The sequence below is a fragment of the Natator depressus genome, chromosome 5 (genome assembly GCF_965152275.1).
Source record: "Natator depressus isolate rNatDep1 chromosome 5, rNatDep2.hap1, whole genome shotgun sequence".
Lineage (NCBI taxonomy): Eukaryota > Metazoa > Chordata > Testudines > Cheloniidae > Natator > Natator depressus.
This window is the reverse complement of record NC_134238.1, coordinates 17,958,127-17,981,171: the sequence shown is the minus strand read 5'-3', so window position 1 is coordinate 17,981,171 and position 23,045 is coordinate 17,958,127. Positions and strand designations below refer to the sequence as shown.

Below are 23,045 nucleotides of genomic sequence, written 5' to 3'. Positions count from 1 at the left end.
GGACTGTGCCTTCTGTGTCTTGTACGGAGCACATGGTTGCTGCTTAAATAATAATAATTATTCCTATAAAAACAGTAAACAAATGGCAGGTCTGGTGTTCCATTCTTAACTAGTGAAGTAGGAGTAAGTCCATGGATGTAATACTAGTATAAAATTGATACAAGATGGAGGAAATTGCTAACGGCTTATTTTAATTTTTCTCTTGCAACCCAGGATAGTGATTCATATAATAAAGTACCGACTGGATTTGTCTGATCATTATTAAGGTAACAGAATCCATGTTCACACATTTTCCTCCAAACAAGATGTCCTGGACTCCAAACCCCCCTCAACCTCTTTGAAGCCAGGAACAGCCAACCAACAGGAATAGGCACAGGAAACTTCAAAAAAATACCCTAACAACTTAAAAGACATATCCAGACAGCAGTAATCATTTAAGCACACGCATTACCTATATAAACCACAAATTGATATTTTCTAGAGGTAATAGCGAGGGTTTTCTTTTTTTAAAAAATTACAGTATCTCTCACATCTTAATATAACACTTGCTGAAAAAGACTGGAGAAGCTTCTATTAAAAAAGAACACCATGTTAAATAACAGCCTTCATCCTATCTTTCACACAACATAATATCCTTTAGAAACATCCATATTTTCTACAGTTTTCTCAGGGATTTAAGATTACACAGTAAATATGAATTATCTGGAATCAAGAAGCCTCAGATTGATTATTTGGATTTTAAACAAGATTGTTCAGCTTCACAGAAGTGGCATATAGCAATGCAAACGTAATTATTAGGTATTTCTGCACTTCTTCCCCAAGGGTGTCCAATGTCCCCCAAACAAGCCATTATTTTACTGTGCAACTTCTTTCTCTACTACACGCTGTAGGCATGTGTCAAGGTTCCTTCCCCACTCTGAACTCTAGGGTACAGATGTGGGGACCTGCATGAAAGACCCCCTACGCTTATTTTTACCAGCTTAGGTTAAAACTTCCCCAAGGTACAAACTGTTTGACCTTTTGTCCCTGGACCTTATGCTGCCACCACCAAAGTGTCTAACAAAAATAACAGGGGAAGTGCCCACTTGGAAACATCCCTCCCCCCCCGCCAAAAATACCCCCCAAGCCCTACACCCCCTTTCCTGGGGAAGGCTTGATAAAAATCCTCACCAATTTGCATAGGTGAACACAGACCCAAACCCTTGGATCTTAAGAACAATGAAAAAGCAAACAGGTTCTTAAAAGAAGAATTTTAATTAAAGAAAAAGTAAAAAAAAAACCTCTGTAAAATCAGGAAGGGAAATACCTTAGAGAGTAGTCAGATTCAAAATCCCTCTATGCAAAACCTTAAGTTACAAAAGGACACAAAAACAGCACATTCAGCACAACTTATTTTATCAGCCATTTAAACAAAACAGAATCTAACGCATATCTAACTAGATTGCATACTAACTCTTTACAGGAGTTCTGACCTGCATTCCTGCTCTGGTCCCAGCAAAAGCATCACACAGACAGAGAGGACCCTTTGTTCCCCCACCCACTTCAGCTATGAAAGTATCTTGTCTCCTCATTGGTCATTTTGGTCAGGTGCCAGCGAGGTTATCTTAGCTTCTTAACCCTTTACAGGTGAAAGGGTTTTTCCTCTGGCCAGGAGGGATTTAAAGGTGTTTACCCTTCCCTTTATATTTATGAGAGCATGTAGGTAAGTATAGCGGCCAGTAGGTTTCCGGTATAGGGTGTTTATGTGACCTGTACTTACCTACATGCCTCCAGCTTTCCTCCAGACCACACCACACGATCCATTGTCTACAGCCAAGCTCTATGATACAACCGCATTTGCGCCAACCCTTCAGAGAGAGACAAACACCTACAAGATCTCTATCAAGCATTCTTGCAACTGCAATACCCACCTGCGGAAGTGAAGAAACAGATTGACAGAGCCAGAAGAGTACCCAGAAGTTACCTACTACAGGACAGGCCCAACAAAGAAAATAACAGAACGCCACTAGCCATCACCTTCAGCCCCCAATTAAAACCTCTCCAACGCATCATCAAGGATCTACAACCTATCCTGAAGGATGACCCATCACTCTCACAGATCGCGGGAGACAGGCCAGTCCTCGCTTACAGACAGCCCCCCCAACCTGAAGCAAATACTCACCAGCAACCACACACCACACAACAAAAACACTAACCCAGGAACCTATCCTTGCAACAAAGCCCGTTGCCAACTGTGTCCACATATCTATTCAGGGGACACCATCATAGGGCCTAATCACATTACTATCAGAGGCTCGTTCACCTGCACATCTACCAATGTGATATATGCCATCATGTGCCAGCAATGCGCCTCTGCCATGTACATTGGCCAAACTGGACAGTCTCTACATAAAAGAATAAATGGACACAAATCAGATGGCAAGAATTATAACATTCATAAACCAGTCGGAGAACACTTCAATCTCTTTGGTCACTCAATTACAGACGTAAAAGTGGCAATATTACAACAAAAAAACTTCAGAAACAGACTCCAATGAGAGACTGCTGAATTGGAATTAATTTGCAAACTGGACACCATTAAATTAGGCTTGAATAAAGACTGGGAGTGGATGTGTCATTACACAAAGTAAAACTATTTCCCCATGTTTATTTTTTCCCCCTACTGTTCCTCAGACGTTCTTGTCAACTGCTGGAAATGGCCCACCTTGATTATCACTACAAAAGGTTTTTTTTCTCTCCTGCTAGTAATAGCTCACCTTACCTGATCACTCTTGTTATAGTGTGTATGGTAGCACTCATTGTTTCATGTTCTCTGTGTATATAAAATCCCCCTACTGTATTTTCCACTGCATGCATCTGATGAAGTGAGCTGTAGCTCACGAAAGCTTATGCTCAAATAAATTTGTTAGTCTCTAAGGTGCCAAAAGTACTCCTTTTCTTTTTGCAGATACAGATTAACATGGCTGCTACTCTAAAACAAAGTAGGGTACTTAATAGCTGGATCTGATTTTGTCTAAGATACCATTACTAAGTTCCTTTTAACAGCAGGAGCTATGTCTAAAATATGAAGCATACATTTGTCAGCTGGCAAAATATAGCAAGGAAAGGTTACTGAGTTCAGTATTCCCTCCCTGTCTGGTCTATGGAAAGTAATCAGTCTGACTTAATCAGTTAGGTGCCTTGCAATAATTGTGTATATTCCAGACTGGCTTTATATAGCACCTCTGGTGCACTGTTCCTCTCATTTGTTCAATAATGTGAAAACTAAAGCTCCATTAGGTAACTGGGGAGGAAAAGGTGTTGATAGCATATCTAAAACTCAGTTGATAGTGGTCAGATTCAGTTAATCTTTAGTAATCCACAGCTTTTCCTCTTGTGTCTTGCTATATCAGCTCAGGTTTAATTAAGATTGCATTTGCCAACAGGAGGTTTAACACATTGAAACAAAATGCCATGAAATACTTTTTATGATGTTTTCCCTTTACGATCTTTTGGTTCTCTGTTTTATTTCTTTTACTTCCTTCTTAACATTGTTCTTATGATGTGAGATAAAACTAAAACATCTCCTATGAAGAAAATAGCTAACTGGTTTTACAATAAGCTTCTACTAGGGAAAGAATATCTTTTTGACTGGAAATATGACAGGGGATTTATTTATTTTTTTACTTTGCTGGGTCAGCTTTTGAAACAGTCAAAAAAGATTTTTTTTTAATTTGTCACACACAAAAAAAGAGGACTTCCTTTCTGATATGCTTTTTAAAATGGAATAATTTCCTCTTTCTGTGGTTTACAATTGCTAAATCTACAATACATATAATAACTATTTAGTCATGGTTAGAACTTGCCAAGGGATAATTAAATTTTCTCAATTATCTATTTCATTTTACTCTTTAATCTCCTTTAACCTCTTTTCTCTTACAGGCTACTTTGCACCAGTGCTTACAGAGGTACCTCAGTTGGCAATGGAATGTAATACTACTATAGGCTGCCTCATAGCAAAATCTTATCAATATCAGCCTTGTTTAAATTTCACTTAACTCCACCTGGTCTTCCTCTCTCAAGTGTACTAAGATCCATTAATGTCTATCTAAACTACAGGATCTGAAATATGATTTCAACTCATCAAAACTGTTATTCCTCTTCCTCTACTGGCCTAGGGCATAGAGGGGAAGCAGTAGACATGATATATCTTGATTTTAGAAAGACTTTTGACACAGCCTCACATGACATTCTCATAAACAAACTAGGGAAATGTGGACTAGATGAAATTCCTACAAGGTGGGTGCACAGCTGGCTGAAAGACCGTATTCAAAGAGTAGTTATCAATGGTGTGCTGTCAAAATGGGAGAGTGTATTTAGTGGGGTCCCATAGAGGTAATTCCTGGGTCTGGTTCTATTCAATATTTTCATTCATACTTGGATAATGCAGTGGAGAGTACGCTTATAAAATTTGTGGATAACACCAAGCTGGAAGAGGTTGCAAGCACTTTAGAGGACAGGATTAGAATTCAAAATGACCTTGAAAAATTATAGAATTGGTCTGAAATCAACAAGAAGACTGAGGGGGGACATAACAGTCTGCCATTCTGTTAAGGTCTGTTATAATGAGGGTAGTGATCAATTGTTCTTCATGTCCACTGAAGGTAGGACAAGAAGTAATGGGCTTAATCTACAGCAAGAGAGATTTTGGTTAGGACACATGTCTAATTATAAGGGTAGATAGAAGCTCTGAAATAGGCGTCCAAGTGAGGTTGTGGAATCCCCATGACTGGAGGTTTTTAAGAAAAGTTTGGACAAACACCTGTCAGTAATGGGCTAGGTTTACTTGGGTCTGCCTCAGAGCAGGGGCTTGATGACCTTGAGGTCCCCTTTCCAATTCCATATTTCTATGATTCTGTAACACAAACTATCATACTATGAATGGGATTTTGAAACTCACCCATATATGAATGGAACAATCTTATAAGTGGTGAAGAAGGTGATGGGGAGGGAGAGAGAGGATGGGGTTCACTGCTGAAAATGGACTTAATAATCAAACTTAATTAGAAGGAGTCTAGTTTAGTCTATATTTACCATTGAGGCTGCTTCTGTCAATCAAGTTCGTGTCAACTGGCCAATAGGCCCCATCTCCATGACGACCTGTTAACAGAAAAGCATGTGTCAGAAACAGAATAACAGATAAACTGATCTAAGTGTGATCTGCTTCTTGAAACAGAGTCCATCTGACAACATTTAAGCCATTAGACAGTGAAGGGAAAAATAATTCTGTATGTGCATGAGAAAATCTGTCATAAAAGTCAACTTTTAAATGAAGCTGAATTTCAAGCCTTTGAGAGGCTTGCCTTTTTACATTCTTTCTCCAATAGTCCTTGTCAAAGGGACAAAATAAGGTGAGGCAGTAGTAACAGTCAGAATGTTCTTCCTCAAAAGCTGACAGATCTGATGGAAAAGTTAGTTCATAGCACAGATGAAAGACATAATATTGGGCTTCCCTCACATTTATGTGGCTTATGTTCATTGATGGCTCCCAACTGACATTTCTTTGAGTGCAGGTAAATTGTCATTATTATTCTACAAGATGACAGTACATCTCATCTAGTGTCTGGGTGTCTAGTATTCCTTCTGTTACTTGCCACAGAAGATAAGTTTAATATTTGATTATATTCTTATATGGGGAAAGTATAGTTTATAAACTGATATAGTTTATAAACTGATGTTCTTTGGGGTGCTATACTTAGTATTGAATCAAATCAGTCAGAAGAATGTAAGAACACTGTAAAATTGTCAAATAGTATTCCACAAGATATTAAGCAAATAAATATATATATATATATATATCATTTTATTCCATCCCCAGAAATACTATTTTTCATGGAATTGCCATTTTTTACATTGAAAATGCAGGAATTTCAAAATGGATATGAAGTGATTATTGTTCTAAAGAAACTACAAAATCTCCTTTAAAATTAATATTTGTTGTTGTTTTTAAGAAAAGAATATTTGCCCCATTTCAAAGGTTTTACACAAACGTGGAAAATAAGGAAAACTTTGACTTCTGAGATGTTCATATTTTGAACTTAATTTTTGTATGCTTATACCAGTAAGCAATTTTAGGGCCAAATTCAAAATGGTGGCTATGGCCACCTTGAGCCACCCAGGTGATGAATCTGTGATGTTGCCAAGGACTATGCTTATGCCTTCCCCATTCCTGGTAGATGGGGCATGTCAGGGTTGGTAGGGGGCAGGGTAGAGCTCTGCTATACTATGTTTATCTTCCACTGGTATAGGATCAATCAAGGACCATAAACCACTGGTAGAATGTAGTGCAGCTCTGGTGCAGGACAGAATCTGAGTACTTTGCCAGTCTAGGAATCCTATACCAGCAACATACTGCTAATATGGATGCAGCTTATACTAGCAAATCTGTGCTCTTGGCAGTATTGCTTATTCCACCCCCATCCCTCTCAGCAAAACAAGCTGTACCAGTAAAAGTGAAATTTTGCATTTATTACTACATTTACATTAGGGGCTTCTGCTGGCACATCTACGTTTGTCAGGGTGGGATTGCACACTTTCACACCCCTAACCATTACAGCTATACAGCAGACACCTGTAGTATCGGCATGGCCTGAGTAATGTACTTTCCCAATAGATAGCGAGGTGACTAAGTAGATGGTATTCTTCCCTCTGAGTTCGTAATAAATCAGCATCCTAGCATGGAGTCATGGAGTCTTGTTACTTCCATTTTTCAGGTGAGACATAAAAATGAGCCGATGACCAATTTTGGACAATAAAAAACCCAGGAGTCTTTTTAGAAAAGTTGTATGGGGGCATTTAACCCCAAATGTTCTAATTAAATTCCAGCTCTGGTATCTAGTGTTTAGTTTACTTCGAATCCCTCAGTAGTTGCAGCTGGAAAACATTTTCTTCACTTCCTACCATACACTATTATTATATTTGTGCATTGTTAAACAGTTGCAGCATTTCATTCCAGAGGTAGCTGTGTTTTGGGGGAGTATGAAGTGATTCCTATGTATAATTTTGTCTATCAATTTGTAAAGTGCTTTGCAATGAAAGGAACTATATAAATGTAAGATCATTATCATCATAGGGACTTCAACATAATCATCTTTTCAATCAGCATAATTGCACAGCAAGGTTGTACAATATTTAGCTGCAACAAGTAACAGGCAAAAGTGAAATGAATGTAGGATGCACTGTAACTCTATTTACAAAAACTGCACTGTATATAAGTAATATTCCCGGGTTTGCACTAGAAGCTTTCAATATATGGGGATAAATTGTCAATAGAACCAAGTAAATTGGGTATCTCAGTGGGAGATGCTGGTGGGTACTCAGTATTTGTTTAAAAATTTGTCCTTACTTAGGCGTCTAAGTGGGAGTTGATCTCTTTTAAAAATCTAGCCCCTACTGTCTGCTTTAACACCTCTCTACAATTTAAGATATTAGAACTCTTCAAGGCATTACATGTCACATTAATTGATGTACAAATATTTTAGAAACTGGAGGCCAATTTAAGGTTTCATGATCCTCATGAAATCAGGGATTGAGTAATTGAGCAAAGTACAAACAACATGGCTATTTCAGAGTCCTAAGGCCAGAAGTGACCTTCAGATCATCTAGTCTGACCTCCTGCACATCATAGGCAACAAAGCGTACCCACTTATCCCTGTACTGAGCCCAATAATCTGAATTAGACTACAGTATTTACACCTCCCAGGAGACTAAATTACTCTGTCTCACAGGCAGAGAATAGGAAGGACTGAGGTGCCGCAACAGCTAAACCCCCTGCAATGGCAGGGAATTGATTTGGTGAGACTTCTTCTAAGTTCATTTTCAACTGAATTGCCCTACAGGCAAACCATGGTGAACCTGACCAGAGTAAGAGGAACACTGGGATTCCAAAGATCAAATAACACTTACTACAGGGCTAGGTTAAAGCACAGGTAATATAGGCTTGTACCTAGAGACCCAGCTCTTGAAGTCGTATGATTATAAATAAAATAACTGTAATAGTTATTCTTGAAAATGTGACCCAGAGGTAATCAACACAGTGATGTCGGTCTGAGTGGGCACACATCATAAAACAATAGCACTGAAAGGCATAAATGGCGCTATACATCTTCCTGGATGTTACCGCCAAGAATTGCTGTGTAGAGGAGTGGTCACCCACTCCTGCCCTGAAGGGCTTGAAATCAGCCCTAGGAGAGGGCTAAGGCTGTGAGAGGGCTGCTGCTAGGGAAAGCAGCAAGCCTCGGCTGATTGGGGAAACAGCCACAGCTGTGGCCAAGCCACAACCAGGGCCCAGCTGGCCTTTATAAGAGGGCAGTGGGCCAGGAGGACACACTCTTTCTCTAGATGTTGAGAGGGAGGGGCCTAACTGCTGGGAGCTGAGCAGGGTACCTAAAGTGGAGCAGGGCTGGGGAAAGGCCAGAGGAGCTGGGGAGCTCTAGCCTGGGCTGATAGCCAATGATGGACCTATTCTCTGAGATGCTTAGGACAGCTCTGAAAACACTCAGTGTATGGCAGGAGGAGAAGAGTGCAGCCATACCCACTTACCTAAGCAAATACACCCCAACTTCTGGGGTAAATAATGGTCGGGTCCTCTGCTGCTACCCCTTCCTCTCATGCTTCTGTTCTTGGGGGAAAGGAGGATCCCCATGATGCTCTGGTAGGGGAGGGAGAACCGTGCCACTGTGCAAGCGGTGGGGGGAACAACCTTATAACCTTTCATAAAAAGAAAGCTTTCATAAAAGGAAAGCTTCTAAAATGTCTTTTGGGGGGGAAAATCAGCTTCCTGGCAAAGGAAAATGATTTAATTTTATGCATGAAAGCTAATGTTTTCAAATGGTCTAACTTTTGATAAGTGTTGATTAGACTGATAACAGGGCAGAGAAATAAATAACACTTAAGCCCAGCACACAATATTTCAACAAAACTAGCTATCACCAGTAGCTAAAATTGGATTTATGGTAATATAGATTTACTCTGGTATTAAGATAAACAAACAAACACAATTATTCAACATTTTGATTATCTTGGAAATCTACACATTTAGGAGGCTGTAAAGCTGTAAGGTAAATCTTCAACACAGCGTGCTGGAAGCTAGATGCTAAAGAGTAAATGGTGCTGGTGCAGGACTATTAATGCTGTACTTCGAGCCAACATGCCTTCTTGGAAGCTTTCTTCATCTAGCTCTGTGTGGAGCTTACCACTTTCTTCCTTTTGAAAAGTAAAATGATGCACAGGTCCATTGCTACTTTGAGCCCAAGTGCTTCATTCTGGCTTGATGTCTCATTCTCCCATTAGCCTACATACTTAGTCTCATCTACACACAAAACCACCTCCTTTGTGAATCCTTCTGCACTTACAACATCACCTCCTACCTTGCTAAGCCTGCCTCATATCACTGTGATTTTTTTTCTGCCACACTCAGAACTGTTGCTATTCCCCTGTACAATCTTCCCCTGGGTGAAACCCCACCTTTCTCACTTCTCCTTCTTTAGTGGAGACCTTATATTTCCCCCTCAATATCTGATCTATGTAGTTGGCACAAGGCTGGGTTCTCGGTACTCTGCAGTTTTTCTCTGAGTTGTGTAACGGGTGGCAGAATTCAAAATAGCAGAAATATGTTCAAGAAGTGCCAACTTTTCACTCAATTTATGCAGAAAGGATGGTTTTAACTTTGGACATCACTTCAGTGTGAATGATTTCTGACCTTTCTATTTCCCATTTGTCCTCTGTCTTCAATTAGCTCCTTCTTTTGAATGCTTCTGTGACTAAAGTCCTCCACTGGAAAATGTCCTTCTCCCACAACTATAGCTGAACTACCATTACTTTTAATATGTTTTAACTTTGCCTCATCAAGGCCACAAAACTTGAAGTTCCCCATGACTACAAATTTTCTTTTTCTTGTCAGTTCTCCAGCATTTGTAAATCTGGCATCACTCCTGCTGTAACTCTAGCAGACTTCTTCATTGTTAGCTCATTTTTCCTGATTTATGCTTCATCATTTATATTTTAACTACTGAAAATCCCTTATCTCCAAACTTCAGATATCCCAGAATGCCCTGTCCAGAGTACTCTCACTCCAGGAATTATTGCTTCCATTCTACTTAATGTTAACTATATTATACATGGGTACTTGCTATGAAGAGTAGTGACATCATTATAGTATGTCTTGCTCTCCACGAAGGACTCATCATCTGATTCATCTGACCCAGATACATCCTTTCTCTACCAATGTTTTCAGCCCTATACTCATTTAACCCTGGGAAAATTGAGAAGTAGTCTTATTTCAGTTTACAGAAGCTGTAAGCAATTTTCCTTCCCTCCAGGAGCCATAGTTTGAGACATGATGCCAGCTATAAGTCCTTCGGTGCTGTGTATGGATACCAGCCAATGCAAGGCCGTAATATAACCATCCTATTTTACTTCAACAAAAAACCATTTCTTATGTGGCACATGATTTTCCTCTACAGGCACCAGAGCTGCCAAAACAAGCTCCAATACACTAACGGACACTCCTCAGACATAGTGTACAATGGGCAAAAGAAAATGTAAGAGAGCCCAGCTCTGCCCTTTCGCGCTTCATGTTATTCATAGACATCTTCATTGCCAAAGTTAGGGATTGCCTCCTGGTTGTTCACCCTTGTATTTCCTTAGAGGTACTGACAGTTTTCAATCATAAAAAAGAACATTATATTTAGTCAAAGATGTCTCAATTAAACCTCTTCATTGTGCCAACACACCAAAAGCAGTTTTTCTGCCATAGGATTGTTAACACAGACAGCTTTGGATGTAAGCTGCAGCATCACCCATTCCAAAAGCCACTGAGTATTCTATGTGCCTGCACCCATGGGTGATAACTTGGCCATGCACTTTGTCTGAGTCTGCAGGCTTTATCATGCACAGAAAGGTCAATCTTGGGACTAAGGCACTGGATTGGGACTGAGGAGATCCAGGTTCAATTCCTGGCTCTGTCACAGTGAGTCTGGTCTCGTCACTTAAGGTATGGCTGCACTGCACTTGGGTGTGAGCCTCCCACCTTAAGTAGACAGACTTAGGTTTGTGGGGCTCGCGCTAATGTGCGAAAAATAGCTGTGCAGATGTTGTGGCACTGGCGGAGGTTTGGGCTAGCCACCTGAGCTAACCCTATTCCCTGGGTCTGAGCTCAGGTGGCTAGCCTGAGCCTCCACTGGTGTTGCAACATCTACGCAGCTATTTGTAGTGTGCTAGCACAACCTCTGCTAACACAAGTCTGCCTACCCAGGCTGCAGGGCTGACTCCCACTTGCAATGTAGATGTACCCTTAGGGGCAGATTTTTCAAAACTGATCAGCATGTTGGGTGCTCATTTCTTTTGAAAATCTGGTCCTTAGTGTCAGAATGAGAGCTGCCGGGTGTTAAGTACTATTGAAAATTTGGCCCTTATTTAGGTGCTTAAATGAAGCTGAGCTCTTAGGAAACTTGGTGCCAGTTGAGGGTGCTCAGCACTTGAAAATCTTGCCTTGAGACATAAAGCAGCTGCAAGAGAGAAGGTCTGAAACAACTGAAGCTGGCCTTCTAGCAGCTTTGGAGAGCGAGCTCAAATTGGATTGCCAAGCTGCCACCTGGGAAACTGGCTATGAAAGCCAGCCAGGTGTATATAATAGTAGAGTAAGGAAGGCTGATGGAGAGGAAGGAGCAACAGGAGTTTGAGCATGGAATTGACAGACAGGAATTTGCAAGAGGAAGTAGGAATCTGATTACCAGGAAACCCATCCACAGGAAATCTACCCACAAGGGCCAGCAATAGTTTGTTGTAAACATGATAGACAGAATGTGGGACTGGAAAAGTGGCACACAGAAGTAAGAAGAGAGATAAGAGAGATAAGATTAACTTGCTACACTGTACAGTTCAAGGTGGCAACTCCATTAGCTGCTCTTTGTCAGGAGGATTGCTACTCCCTTTTAGACTTAGACTGGCAATAATCAGTAGATTGGGAAGATGACTCCGTACTCATCCACTCAGCCAGAAAGAAGGATGCCAAAGTTACTCAATCCAATTCTTGGGACTGAGACAGCCCCTTTTGCACCACTCCAGTGGCTAACCAGGATTCCTTCAGTTTTGGGAAATTCCTACCCCTGTTGCTACAATCCTGGTGTAGGGAGCATGGCCAGGGTGTTACTGAATTCCATCTATCCTCAGCTGCTTGAATGGCCTCTTAGAGGTGCTGGGCATAAATTACATCAGTTCTGGTGGGCCCCAGGATTAGGCAGAGGATGGTGTAAGAGACATAAATCTATCTGTGCCCCCACCAAGCAGAGTTCAACCACACCCAAGAATGAGGGCCACATGAGAGCTTCGCGAACCAGCTGAGCGGCGGCGAACCAGCTGAGCAGCAGGGGACAGCAGAGCAGCACACAGCAGGAGTTTGCCTGGGATTGGTGAGTATCCGAGTGCTTGTTTGCTGAGTAAGTATCCGAGTGTGTGTGTGTTTGCTGGGAGGGCAGTGTGAGAGCCTGAGCGAGTGCCTGATTGGCTGGTAGCCTGCAGGGGGCGGGCCTTGGGGCTGTCTGTTTGTTTGTTTCAGGGAAGCCTGGCTGTTTAAAAATAGCCAGAGCTTCGCGAACCAGCTGAGCAGCGGGGGACAGCAGAGCAGCACACAGCAGGAGTTTGCCTGGGAGTTCGCCTGGAGTGAGCCCAGTGAGGCTTACATCTTGCCAACTTCTCTGAGGAAGCTCATGGTAGGAAAGTGATATGGAAGGGGGGGGTTCAGCTGTTGTGACCTGCACTGGATGTGCCATGTTTGTCTTTCTTCCACAGGACAGAAGCGACTTTGTCTGTACAAAGTGCAAGCTGGTCTCCATATTGGAAGAGAAGATTGAAGGTCTGGAGCAACAGATAATGACCCTGCGTTGCATACGAGAATCTGAGGATTTTCTGGACAAACGTCAGGATATGCTTCTACAGGCACAAAGCTCTAAAGATTTAGAGCAGGTTGCACAGCGGAGCCAAGAGGCCAGTGAAGAAGCTTGGCAACATGTGACCTCCAGAAGAAGAAGGGGGAATGTCCGGGTTCCAGCAACGCAGACACAGGTAACTAACCGCTTTCATGTTCTCTCCACAGGTACCATTGCGGAGAGTGGACCAGACAATACGTCTGGGGGGAGAAAGCAGAAGGAGACTCCGCTGGTTGGAAGGCATGAGATGCGATGTCCTGAGGTTGGGGGTTCCACGACCACCACTCCCAAGAGAAGGAGGCAGGTGGTGGTGGTCGGGGACTCTCTCCTCCGGGGGACTGAGTCATCTATCTGCCGCCCTGACCGGGAAAACCGAGAAGTCTGCTGCTTGCCAGGGGCTAAGATTCGCGATGTGACGGAGAGACTGCCGAGACTCATCAAGCCCTTGGATCGCTACCCCTTCCTGCTTCTCCACGTGGGCACCAATGATACTGCCAAGAATGACCTTGAGCGGATCACTGCGGACTACGTGGCTCTGGGAAGAAGGATAAAGGAGTTTGAGGCGCAAGTGGTGTTCTCGTCCATCCTCCCCGTGGAAGGAAAAGGCCAGGGCAGGGACCGTCGAATCGTGGAAGTCAACGAATGGCTACGCAGGTGGTGTCGGAGAGAAGGCTTTGGATTCTTTGACCATGGGATGGTGTTCCATGAAGGAGGAGTGCTGGGCAGAGACGGGCTCCATCTTACGAAGAGAGGGAAGAGCATCTTTGCGAGCAGGCTGGCTAACCTAGTAAGGAGGGCTTTAAACTACATTCACCGGGGGAAGGAGACCAAAGCCCTGAGGTAAGTGGGAAAATGGGATACCGGGAGGAAGCACAGGCAGGAACGTCTGTGAGGGGAGGGCTCCTGCCTCATACTGAGAATGAGGGGTGATCAGCAGGTTCTCTCAAGTGCTTATATACGAATGCACAAAGCCTTGGAAACAAGCAGGGAGACCTGGAGGTCCTGGTGATGTCAGGGAATTATGACGTGATTGGAATAACAGAGACTTGGTGGGATAACTCACATGACTGGAATACTGTCATGGATGGTTATAAACTGTTCAGGAAGGATAGGCAGGGCAGAAAAGGTGGGGGAGTAGCACTGTATGTAAGGGAGCAGTATGACTGCTCAGAGCTCCGGTACGAAACTGCAGAAAAACCTGAGTGTCTCTGGATTAAGTTTAGAAGTGTGAGCAACAAGAGTGATGTAGTGGTGGGAGTTTGCTATAGACCACCGGATCAGGGGGATGAGGTGGATGAGGCTTTCTTCCGGCAACTCGCAGAAGCTACTAGATCGCACGCCCTGGTTCTCATGGGTGACTTTAATTTTCCTGATATTTGCTGGGAGAGCAATACAGCGGTGCATAGACAATCCAGGAAGTTTTTGGAAAGCGTAGGGGACAATTTCCTGGTGCAAGTGCTAGACGACCCAACTAGGGGGGGAGCTTTTCTTGACCTCCTGCTCACAAACAGGGAAGAATTAGTGGGGGAAGCAAAAGTGGATGGGAATCTGGGAGGCAGTGACCATGAGATGGTCAAGTTCAGGATCCTGACACAGGGAAGAAAGGTAAGCAGCAGGATACGGACCCTGGACTTCAGGAAAGCAGACTTTGACTCCCTCAGGGAGCGGATGGGTAAGATCCCCTGGGGGACTAACATGAAGGGGAAAGGAGTCCAGGAGAGCTGGCTGTATTTCAAGGAATCCCTGTTGAGGTTACAGGGACAAACCATCCCGATGAGTCGAAAGAATAGTAAATATGGCATGCGACCAGCTTGGCTTAATGGTGAAATCCTAGCGGATCTTAAACATAAAAAAGAAGCTTACAAGAAGTGGAAGGTTGGACATATGACCAGGGAAGAGTATAAAAATATTGCTCGGGCATGTAGGAATGAAATCAGGAGGGCCAAATCGCACCTGGAGCTGCAGCTAGCAAGAGATGTCAAGAGTAACAAGAAGGGTTTCTTCAGGTATGTTGGCAACAAGAAGAAAGCCAAGGAAAGTGTGGGCCCCTTACTGAATGAGGGAGGCAACCTAGTGACAGAGGATGTGGAAAAAGCTAATGTGCTTAATGCTTTTTTTGCCTCTGTCTTCACTAACAAGGACAGCTCCCAGACTGCTGCACTGGGCATCGCAACATGGGGAGTAGATGGCCAGCCCTCTGTGGAGAAAGAGGTGGTTAGGGACTATTTAGAAAAGCTGGACGTGCACAAGTCCATGGGGCCGGACGAGTTGCATCCGAGAGTGCTAAAGGAATTGGCGGATGTGATTGCAGAGCCATTGGCCATTATCTTTGAAAACTCGTGGCGAACGGGGGAAGTCCCAGATGACTGGAAAAAGGCTAATGTAGTGCCAATCTTTAAAAAAGGGAAGGAGGAGGATCCTGGGAACTACAGGCCGGTCAGCCTCACCTCAGTCCCCGGAAAAATCATGGAGCAGGTCCTCAAGGAATCAATCCTGAAGCACTTACACAAGAGGAAAGTGATCAGGAACAGTCAGCATGGATTCACCAAGGGAAGGTCATGCCTGACTAATCTAATCGCCTTCTATGATGAGATTACTGATTCTATGGAATCTGTGAAAGCAGTGGATGTATTGTTTCTTGACTTTAGCAAAGCTTTTGACATGGTCTCCCACAGTATTCTTGTCAGCAAGTTAAAGAAGTATGGGCTGGATGAATGTACTATAAGGTGGGTAGAAAGCTGGCTAGATTGTCGAGCTCAACGGGTAGTGATCAATGGCTCCATGTCTAGTTGGCAGCCGGTGTCAAGTGGAGTGCCCCAGGAGTCGGTCCTGGGGACGGTTTTGTTCAATATCTTCATAAATGATCTGGAGGATGGTGTAGATTGCACTCTTAGCAAATTTGCGGATGATACTAAACTGGGAGGAGTGGTAGATACGCTGGAGGGCAGAGATAGGATACAGAGGGACCTAGACAGATTGGAGGATTGGGCCAAAAGAAACCTGATGAGGTTCAATAAGGATAAGTGCAGGGTCCTGCACTTAGGATGGAAGAATCCAATGCACAGCTACAGACTAGGGACCGAATGGCTAGGCAGCAGTTCTGCGGAAAAGGACCTAGGGGTTACAGTGGACGAGAAGCTGGATGTGAGTCAGCAGTGTGCCCTTGTTGCCAAGAAGGCCAATGGCATTTTGGGATGTATAAGTAGGGGCATAGCCAGCAGATCGAGGGACGTGATCGTTCCCCTCTATTCGACATTGGTGAGGCCTCATCTGGAGTACTGTGTCCAGTTTTGGGCCCCACACTACAAGAAGGATGTGGATAAATTGGAGAGAGTCCAGCGAAGGGCAACAAAATGATTAGGGGTCTGGAACACATGACTTATGAGAAGAGGCTGAGGGAACTGGGATTGTTTAGCCTGCGGAAGAGAAGAATGAGGGGGGATTTGATAGCTGCTTTCAACTACCTGAGAGGTGGTTCCAAAGAGGATGGTTCTAGACTATTCTCAGTGGTAGAAGATGACAGGACAAGGAGTAATGGTCTCAAGTTGCAGTGGGGGAGGTTTAGGTTGGATATTAGGAAAAACTTTTTCACTAGGAGGGTGGTGAAACACTGGAATGCGTTACCTAGGGAGGTGGTAGAATCTCCTTCCTTAGAAGTTTTTAAGGTCAGGCTTGACAAAGCCCTGGCTGGGATGATTTAATTGGGGATTGGTCCTGCTTTGAGCAGGGGGTTGGACTAGATGACCTCCTGAGGTCCCTTCCAACCCTGATATTCTATGATTCTATGATTCTAAGAGTACCCAGGAAGTGAGGGAGGAGAGAGGCCACAGGGGAGAATATTCACAGGGTCTTAAGTTTGTTTTCCTTCAGCCAATTAGATCCTGATATATTTCCGGGCAGGAAACTGGAGTTTTGAGTAGAGATGAAGTTATCCCTTGACTACATTAGCTATATCACCTCTAGATTTGCTCAACTTTCAGTTTCAAACATTGTAGTGTCTCAGCAAAGCAAAAATTAAAACCAATATTCAGTTATATCTTTTTAGCTTCTTTCCCAAGAATGCTAGCTATGCATTGCTCATTAGCAAAGCTTTCAATGTCTCTCCCATTAAGGATGACTTTCTATTGGCTGCTTCATAATATTAGCCATATAACTGAATCCCTGCTGACTTGGGTGGTGGGGAGATGTTCCACAAACAAACATGGCATTTTAATTTCTGTTTTCCTTAATCTCCTTGCTTATTATACATACAGAAACAGAGTATTTCAACCCACAGCATTATTTGTTTAGAAATAATCAGACATGCTGCCGAAAATCTTGTGCATATCAAAAGTCATCGGCCTCCCAGCACCTGGTAAAGACCCAAACCAGGCAGCGCCACCTGATATTGCTGCTTTCTGTGTCTCAAGATTTTAGAGCACCTAATTTTACAGCGAATAACATGAGAGGTGGAGAACACTTTGAATGGCAAGGAAGGAGACTTTCAACAGGATCAAAGCACATGCGACCAAGTACTTGTGCTAACCACATGAATCCAAAATGGTTTTCAAAGAAACCTGAAAACAGGCACTATTTTCTTTGACCTCACTGCAGCATATGATGTGGTATGGCCCACGGGTCTTCTTGTTAAAATATTAAGAATCCTTCCACCATGGGTCACTGATGTCATCGAACTGCTACTCCAAGACAGACGGTTCAAGGTGCATGTAGGTGAGCAAACAAGTGCTTGGAAAAAAAGATGAACGGGTTGCCCCAGGGATCTGTTCTAGCCCCAACCTTTTTCAATATATACATCAATGACCTGCCACCAACCCAGTCATGGAAGTTCATCTATGCAGAAGACATCTGCTGAGGGCTACAGGCTCCAACTTTCTCTGAGCTGGAGAAGACCCTGAGTAACGAAGCTGCAAAGCTTGAAGATATGGTGCCTTCAGCCTAGCACCAGCAAGACAATCTCTGGCACATTCCACCTCCACTACGCCAACTCTAAGACGGAACTAAACATCATAATAAATGGCCAGAGGCTGAAGCATGAAGCATACCCAGTTTACTTAGGTGTGACCCTTGACCGAACACTGACATACAAAAGCCACCTGAGGAAGATAGCAGTGAAGGTCAAAACATGCAACAACCTTTTCAGCAAACTGGCAGGTTCTTTACGGGGCACAAATGCTCCATCCCTAAGGACCTCAGCCCTTGCTATCTTGTATTCAATAGCAGAGTACCGTGCACCAGTTTGGAGTCAGTCAGCACACATCACAGCACAAATTTGCTGACTTACAACTCAACTCAACAACGTGCATCATACTAGGAACTCTCCGACTGACTCATCTTCCATGCATAGATGACTTGTGCATCCTAATACTGGTGGGGCACAATCTAAAGGGGAGGACACATGACCGCCCCATGTGTCTCCTGTGCCCAGGGACCCCCCAGCCCTGAGCCCAGCCTGGGGCCACTGTGCTCTCCCCACCTCACCAAAGTTACCTGTGTGGGGAGAGGCTCTGTCCTTCTCCCACTGTGCCTCCTCGTGGCATATTCAGCCACTCTCCCTGGCAGCTGGGCCTGGGTGGGGAGCAGAGGTGGTGGGACAGAGTCACTTCTCACGCTGGCTGAAGGAGGCTGCTCAGGGTCACTGCTCTGTGCAGTGTAGCAGCTGCCTGAGAGACAGCCCAGCCACCACTGCCACTGCCCCAGCCAGACTCTCGCAGGCAGCAGCAGTGCTGCACAGAGCAGTGACCCGAGTGGCCGGCATGAGAAGTGGCTCGTCCCACTGCCTCCACTCCCTGCCCGGACCTGGCTGCCAGGGATGGGGCCAAACGTGCTGGGGGGAAGGCATGGCGGGAGAAGGACAGAACCCTTCTCCCCCCGGTTGTCTAAGCAGAACTCTTGAGGGGCATTTGACCCTGCATACTCCCCCCACGCATGGCCTATGCTTCTATGGCTCCTAGTTCTGAGCCACACTGCTCACCCTTACATAATGAGGGAGATTGCAGCTGGCAAGTTGCTTGAGAAGCTATGTGCCAACCCAAGCTTGCCCTTGTTTAATGACCTTTTTAGTCCACCAGCTACATCTCTTTCATCACGACACCTATTGTGGTTGAGGTTGCCATGCTAGGATGTGACAGCAGAGCCCTGTGGTGGGAAGACTGGTGCTTAACTTCAACCAGCAGTCAGTTCCTTATCACAGACCCTACTGTCTGCTCGCCCGGCTTTGAACTGCCAGGTCATCAGTGGGCCCTTCTTTACCGATTCTGGACTGGACAAGGCCTTTGTGCAGCCAACCAGCACCGTTGGGGGTCTTTGAGACAATCCAAGCTGCAGCTGTGGTGCAGATCTAACAATGATATACATTGTGGAGGACTGTCTGCTCGCCAAATCCAGCGGTGGGCTCCAAGAGCCCCACTTAGCCACTAGCAACATTATTGCTTTGCTTGGTGAATATGTAAACCGTAAACAAATAAATAAATTTGTTTAGAAAGCAGCTGTTTGAGATGCTCATGAATTACTCATCTTATTTATCTCTGCTATGTTCACAGCTTCCAAGAGAGACTTAGGGTATAATACCAAAAGCCTGGAGCTAACAGAAGCTTCCGCAAAAGGTAAAGAGGAGAGTTAGCTGCCTTCTGCTGTCACAGTATGGGAGCAGGTTGCTGTCTCTAGGCTGACATCAGGCTACAGATGTATTTGCAGTTGTTTTCATACTGGCAGAGAGGAAGCAGTAAGCAGAACAATGAGATGGTTTATAGTTTTCAGATTAATGATATTGAACACTGGATGGTTTATGCTTCAAATAGCCAAACCGCAACATGCCCACTGTAATCCAAACATGGCAAAGGTTGAATGACAGAAAGTTAAGTTCTCAGCATGACTAGCCTGCCTTAAAAACCCTATTTCCCTGAAAGCTAAAACAATTAGTGCTCTGTTTATTCATGAGCTCAAAACCACTGAGGTGTAAAGTGGTTAGGTACACAGCCACGTGTAATGCATTCATTCCCTATCCAGAAAAGTCAAAATCCTTTGAATTCACAGGGATCTGTTTGGATGCCTTGCTGAATGCCCTCAGAATGACGAAGGCCACCATTTTCTCCAGGGTTTTGAGACATGAGTCTTGGTTTTCAGTCTTGAGTGATCTTCCAGCAGTGCTTCTGATGCTAGACCCATCTGAGGAGAACTTCTTTACATCCTGCCAGATATGCTTGTTAGATCAGATACTCAGCAGGTGTAAATTGGCATAGTTCTTCTGGTCCATTGTTTTTTCGAGGTTTATAAACTATAGATAAGGCAGATGGCACTCCATTGGACTTGTACATCGTGAAATTATTCCTAATGGTAGTACATTTTATACATGCCCCTGTAAATCTCTAACTCATGGGCTACCACCAAAAGGGTAATGTTATATGAAAATCTGACTTCTCGTCAACACACAACACAATTTTAATTTGAAATAACACAGCAGTCTGTACTGGCAAATTGAACCTAACCAACTCTGGAAAGCTCAAAGGAGTCATTGCATAGATTATATATTTGAAGAAAAAAAATCTACTGAACTTCCCCCAGGATAAGGAAACTATCAACTCAAAAACTCACATGTTCCCTTTGACCGAACATTACAAATCAATGATAAAACTTACCTAAGTCCACACATAAGAATCAGCTTGTCACCTGAGAAGACATGATTGCCAAATTTGGAACCAACCTTAATTCTGCATGTAACTGCTACTATTTTTTCATTACCTACCTATATACTAATCTGCTCCTATCCAGAGAAAATATGGAATGAAGAACTTGATATGAGCTTATCATATGAAAACTGGGATAGGATAAAACAAAATAAACCAACCTCTTCATCACCCACTGTTCACTTATTTAAAAAAAAAATCTTAAAGAGAAACTATTTAGACTTCAACAAGACTTTGTTACTCAGCAACTCTAACAAGCTGTTTGAAAGTATCTACACACCTCGGATCCTCTTTCATATGTACTTTGTGCCTCTGACAAAAATTCCTTCTCATATGACCTGGTCTATAATTTTACTTTTACCTTCATATTGACAGTTATTGCCTTGGAACTTGAGCAGGCCTATAAATCTCACACATTCAAAGTAAATAAGGGGAACCTAAATCCCATTTCCAAATGCACCTAACCCATGGCATGAAGGCTCCTAAGGGATTTGGGTACATTTGCAAACTAGATTTTGGCTTCTCACTGACTTAGGCACTTTTGAAAATTTCACACTCAGTGTACATTTCCTTAAATCTCTGTGTACCTCTAACCTCTGCAAAGAGCAAGGGGGACTCCCTATTCCAGGACATTCAGGGATGGATTTTTAAAGGTATTTAAGTGCCTAAAGATACAGATTGATGTCAAATGGAATTTTTAAATGTGCCTAGGCACATAACTCACAGTGAGAAGTCTTTTGAAAATAAGAAAGTTTTTGAAAATCTCACTAGGCACCTATCTGCATCTTTAAAAATCTGACCCTCAGTCCCTTAGATCCAATGAGTGGACATTTTTGCTAATAAATCAAGATTAGCTCTTAAAGATGCCAAATACAGTGCTGTAGTATTACAATTCCACCTGTTCTGAATCACATTTCCTACCCTGGAATAACATTGAGTTCCTGATGTTTTTAAAGCAATTGTCTTTCTGAAGGAAATGGGAATTTTAAAGTTCAGTCATAAAGATGGGACGACACTTTGTTCTGTACACAGGACTCGAGACCCAGCTTCTAAGTGAAAGTCATGGCTCCATCCCTGATTTGCAGCATGACCTTGAAAAAGATTCTCACTGCAAATGAAAAAGGGTATTATTCTAATCTGTTAAAAAACAACTTCAAATACAAAGAGAATCAGAGGGCAAAGCTTTAGTAAATCAATTAATTACAAGTCTCAGATGCCCCCAACTCTCCCTACCATAAGAAGTGATCCTCAGTGCTGAATGACATACTATACTAAGAGCATGTCTACACTACAAAGGTAAGTCGACTTAATGTAAGTCGACATCAGGTCTCCACAGTAATTAAGTAGATCGTTTGTGTCCACACCACTCTTATTGTGTTGGTGGAGTGCATCCTCACTAGCAGCACTTGCGTCAATGCACAGAGCAGTGCATCATGGGTAGCTATCCCACAGTGCAACTAGCTGCAGGGGGTTTTGGGAAGGTCTTGCAGTGCTTCATGGGACCAAAACATTGTCGCAGGGGGAAATGGGAACATGGCTTGGGCTTCCCATGATGCAATTTCCTCCCTCCGTCTCCCTTCTGCTATCAACAGCAAACAACCATTTTTTTCTGGGGGGCTTTCACTGGAATGGGGCTGTTTTCTGTGTACCTGGCTGCTGTGCAGTGGAGTTGAAAATGATCTCCAGAGCATTCACAGTGCAGCATTATGGGATATCTCCTGGAGGCTATTTCAGTTGAATTATGCAACTATGTGTCTATACCGCCTTTCTGTCGACCCATCAATATTGAATTAAATGCTATGGAGGTGGAGTTATTAAGTCGACATGGAGGTGGAGTTATTAAGTTGACATTACAGATGAGTTAGGTTGGTGGAACGGACCTGGTTGTGTAGATGCATACTTTATTAAGTTGACTTCAGGCAGCTTCCATCCACCTACATTTGTAGTGTAGACCAGGCCTAAGTAGTCATAAGAAATGTGCTATTTCTGGGTGGCCCAATATATGCTGTCCCAAAAGGTGCAAAAGTGTTAATATTATACAATGATTTAATTTCCATAATTTTGAGAAATTCTAGCTCATTTTGAGAATTATTCTGGCTGAGATTTTACAAGTTACACATTGCTTCCATTTTCATACAAACAGAACTAGGATGAAACTTTATTAAGATCAAGCACAGTATTCACTCAGTGAAACAGCTGCCACTCACAAACATGATAGAATTAGCTGCAAGGGCTATTATTATTGACTTTGCAAAATTGGGAAAAATTTGATCTGTCACTTCAGCGGAAGTGCTAATTTTTGAGTACATCTGGAGAGTCAGTTCAAATGAATCTAGGCTATTTTGATTGTATAGAGTTTTCTTTATATCCTGACAATTTGTTAAATAGCATTGTTCCA

General features: G+C 43.2%; 1 protein-coding gene across 1 annotated transcript in view; it reads right to left on the bottom strand.

Moving 5' to 3' along the window:
* DCC (DCC netrin 1 receptor) overlaps positions 1 to 23,045 on the bottom strand; it is a 954,381-nt gene that overhangs the window by 62,770 nt on the left and 868,566 nt on the right. Inside the window, exon 22 of the mRNA XM_074952368.1 lies at positions 5,074 to 5,139. Within this exon, the coding sequence (XP_074808469.1) occupies positions 5,074 to 5,139 (66 nt within the window). The remainder of the gene's footprint in view (positions 1 to 5,073; positions 5,140 to 23,045) is intronic.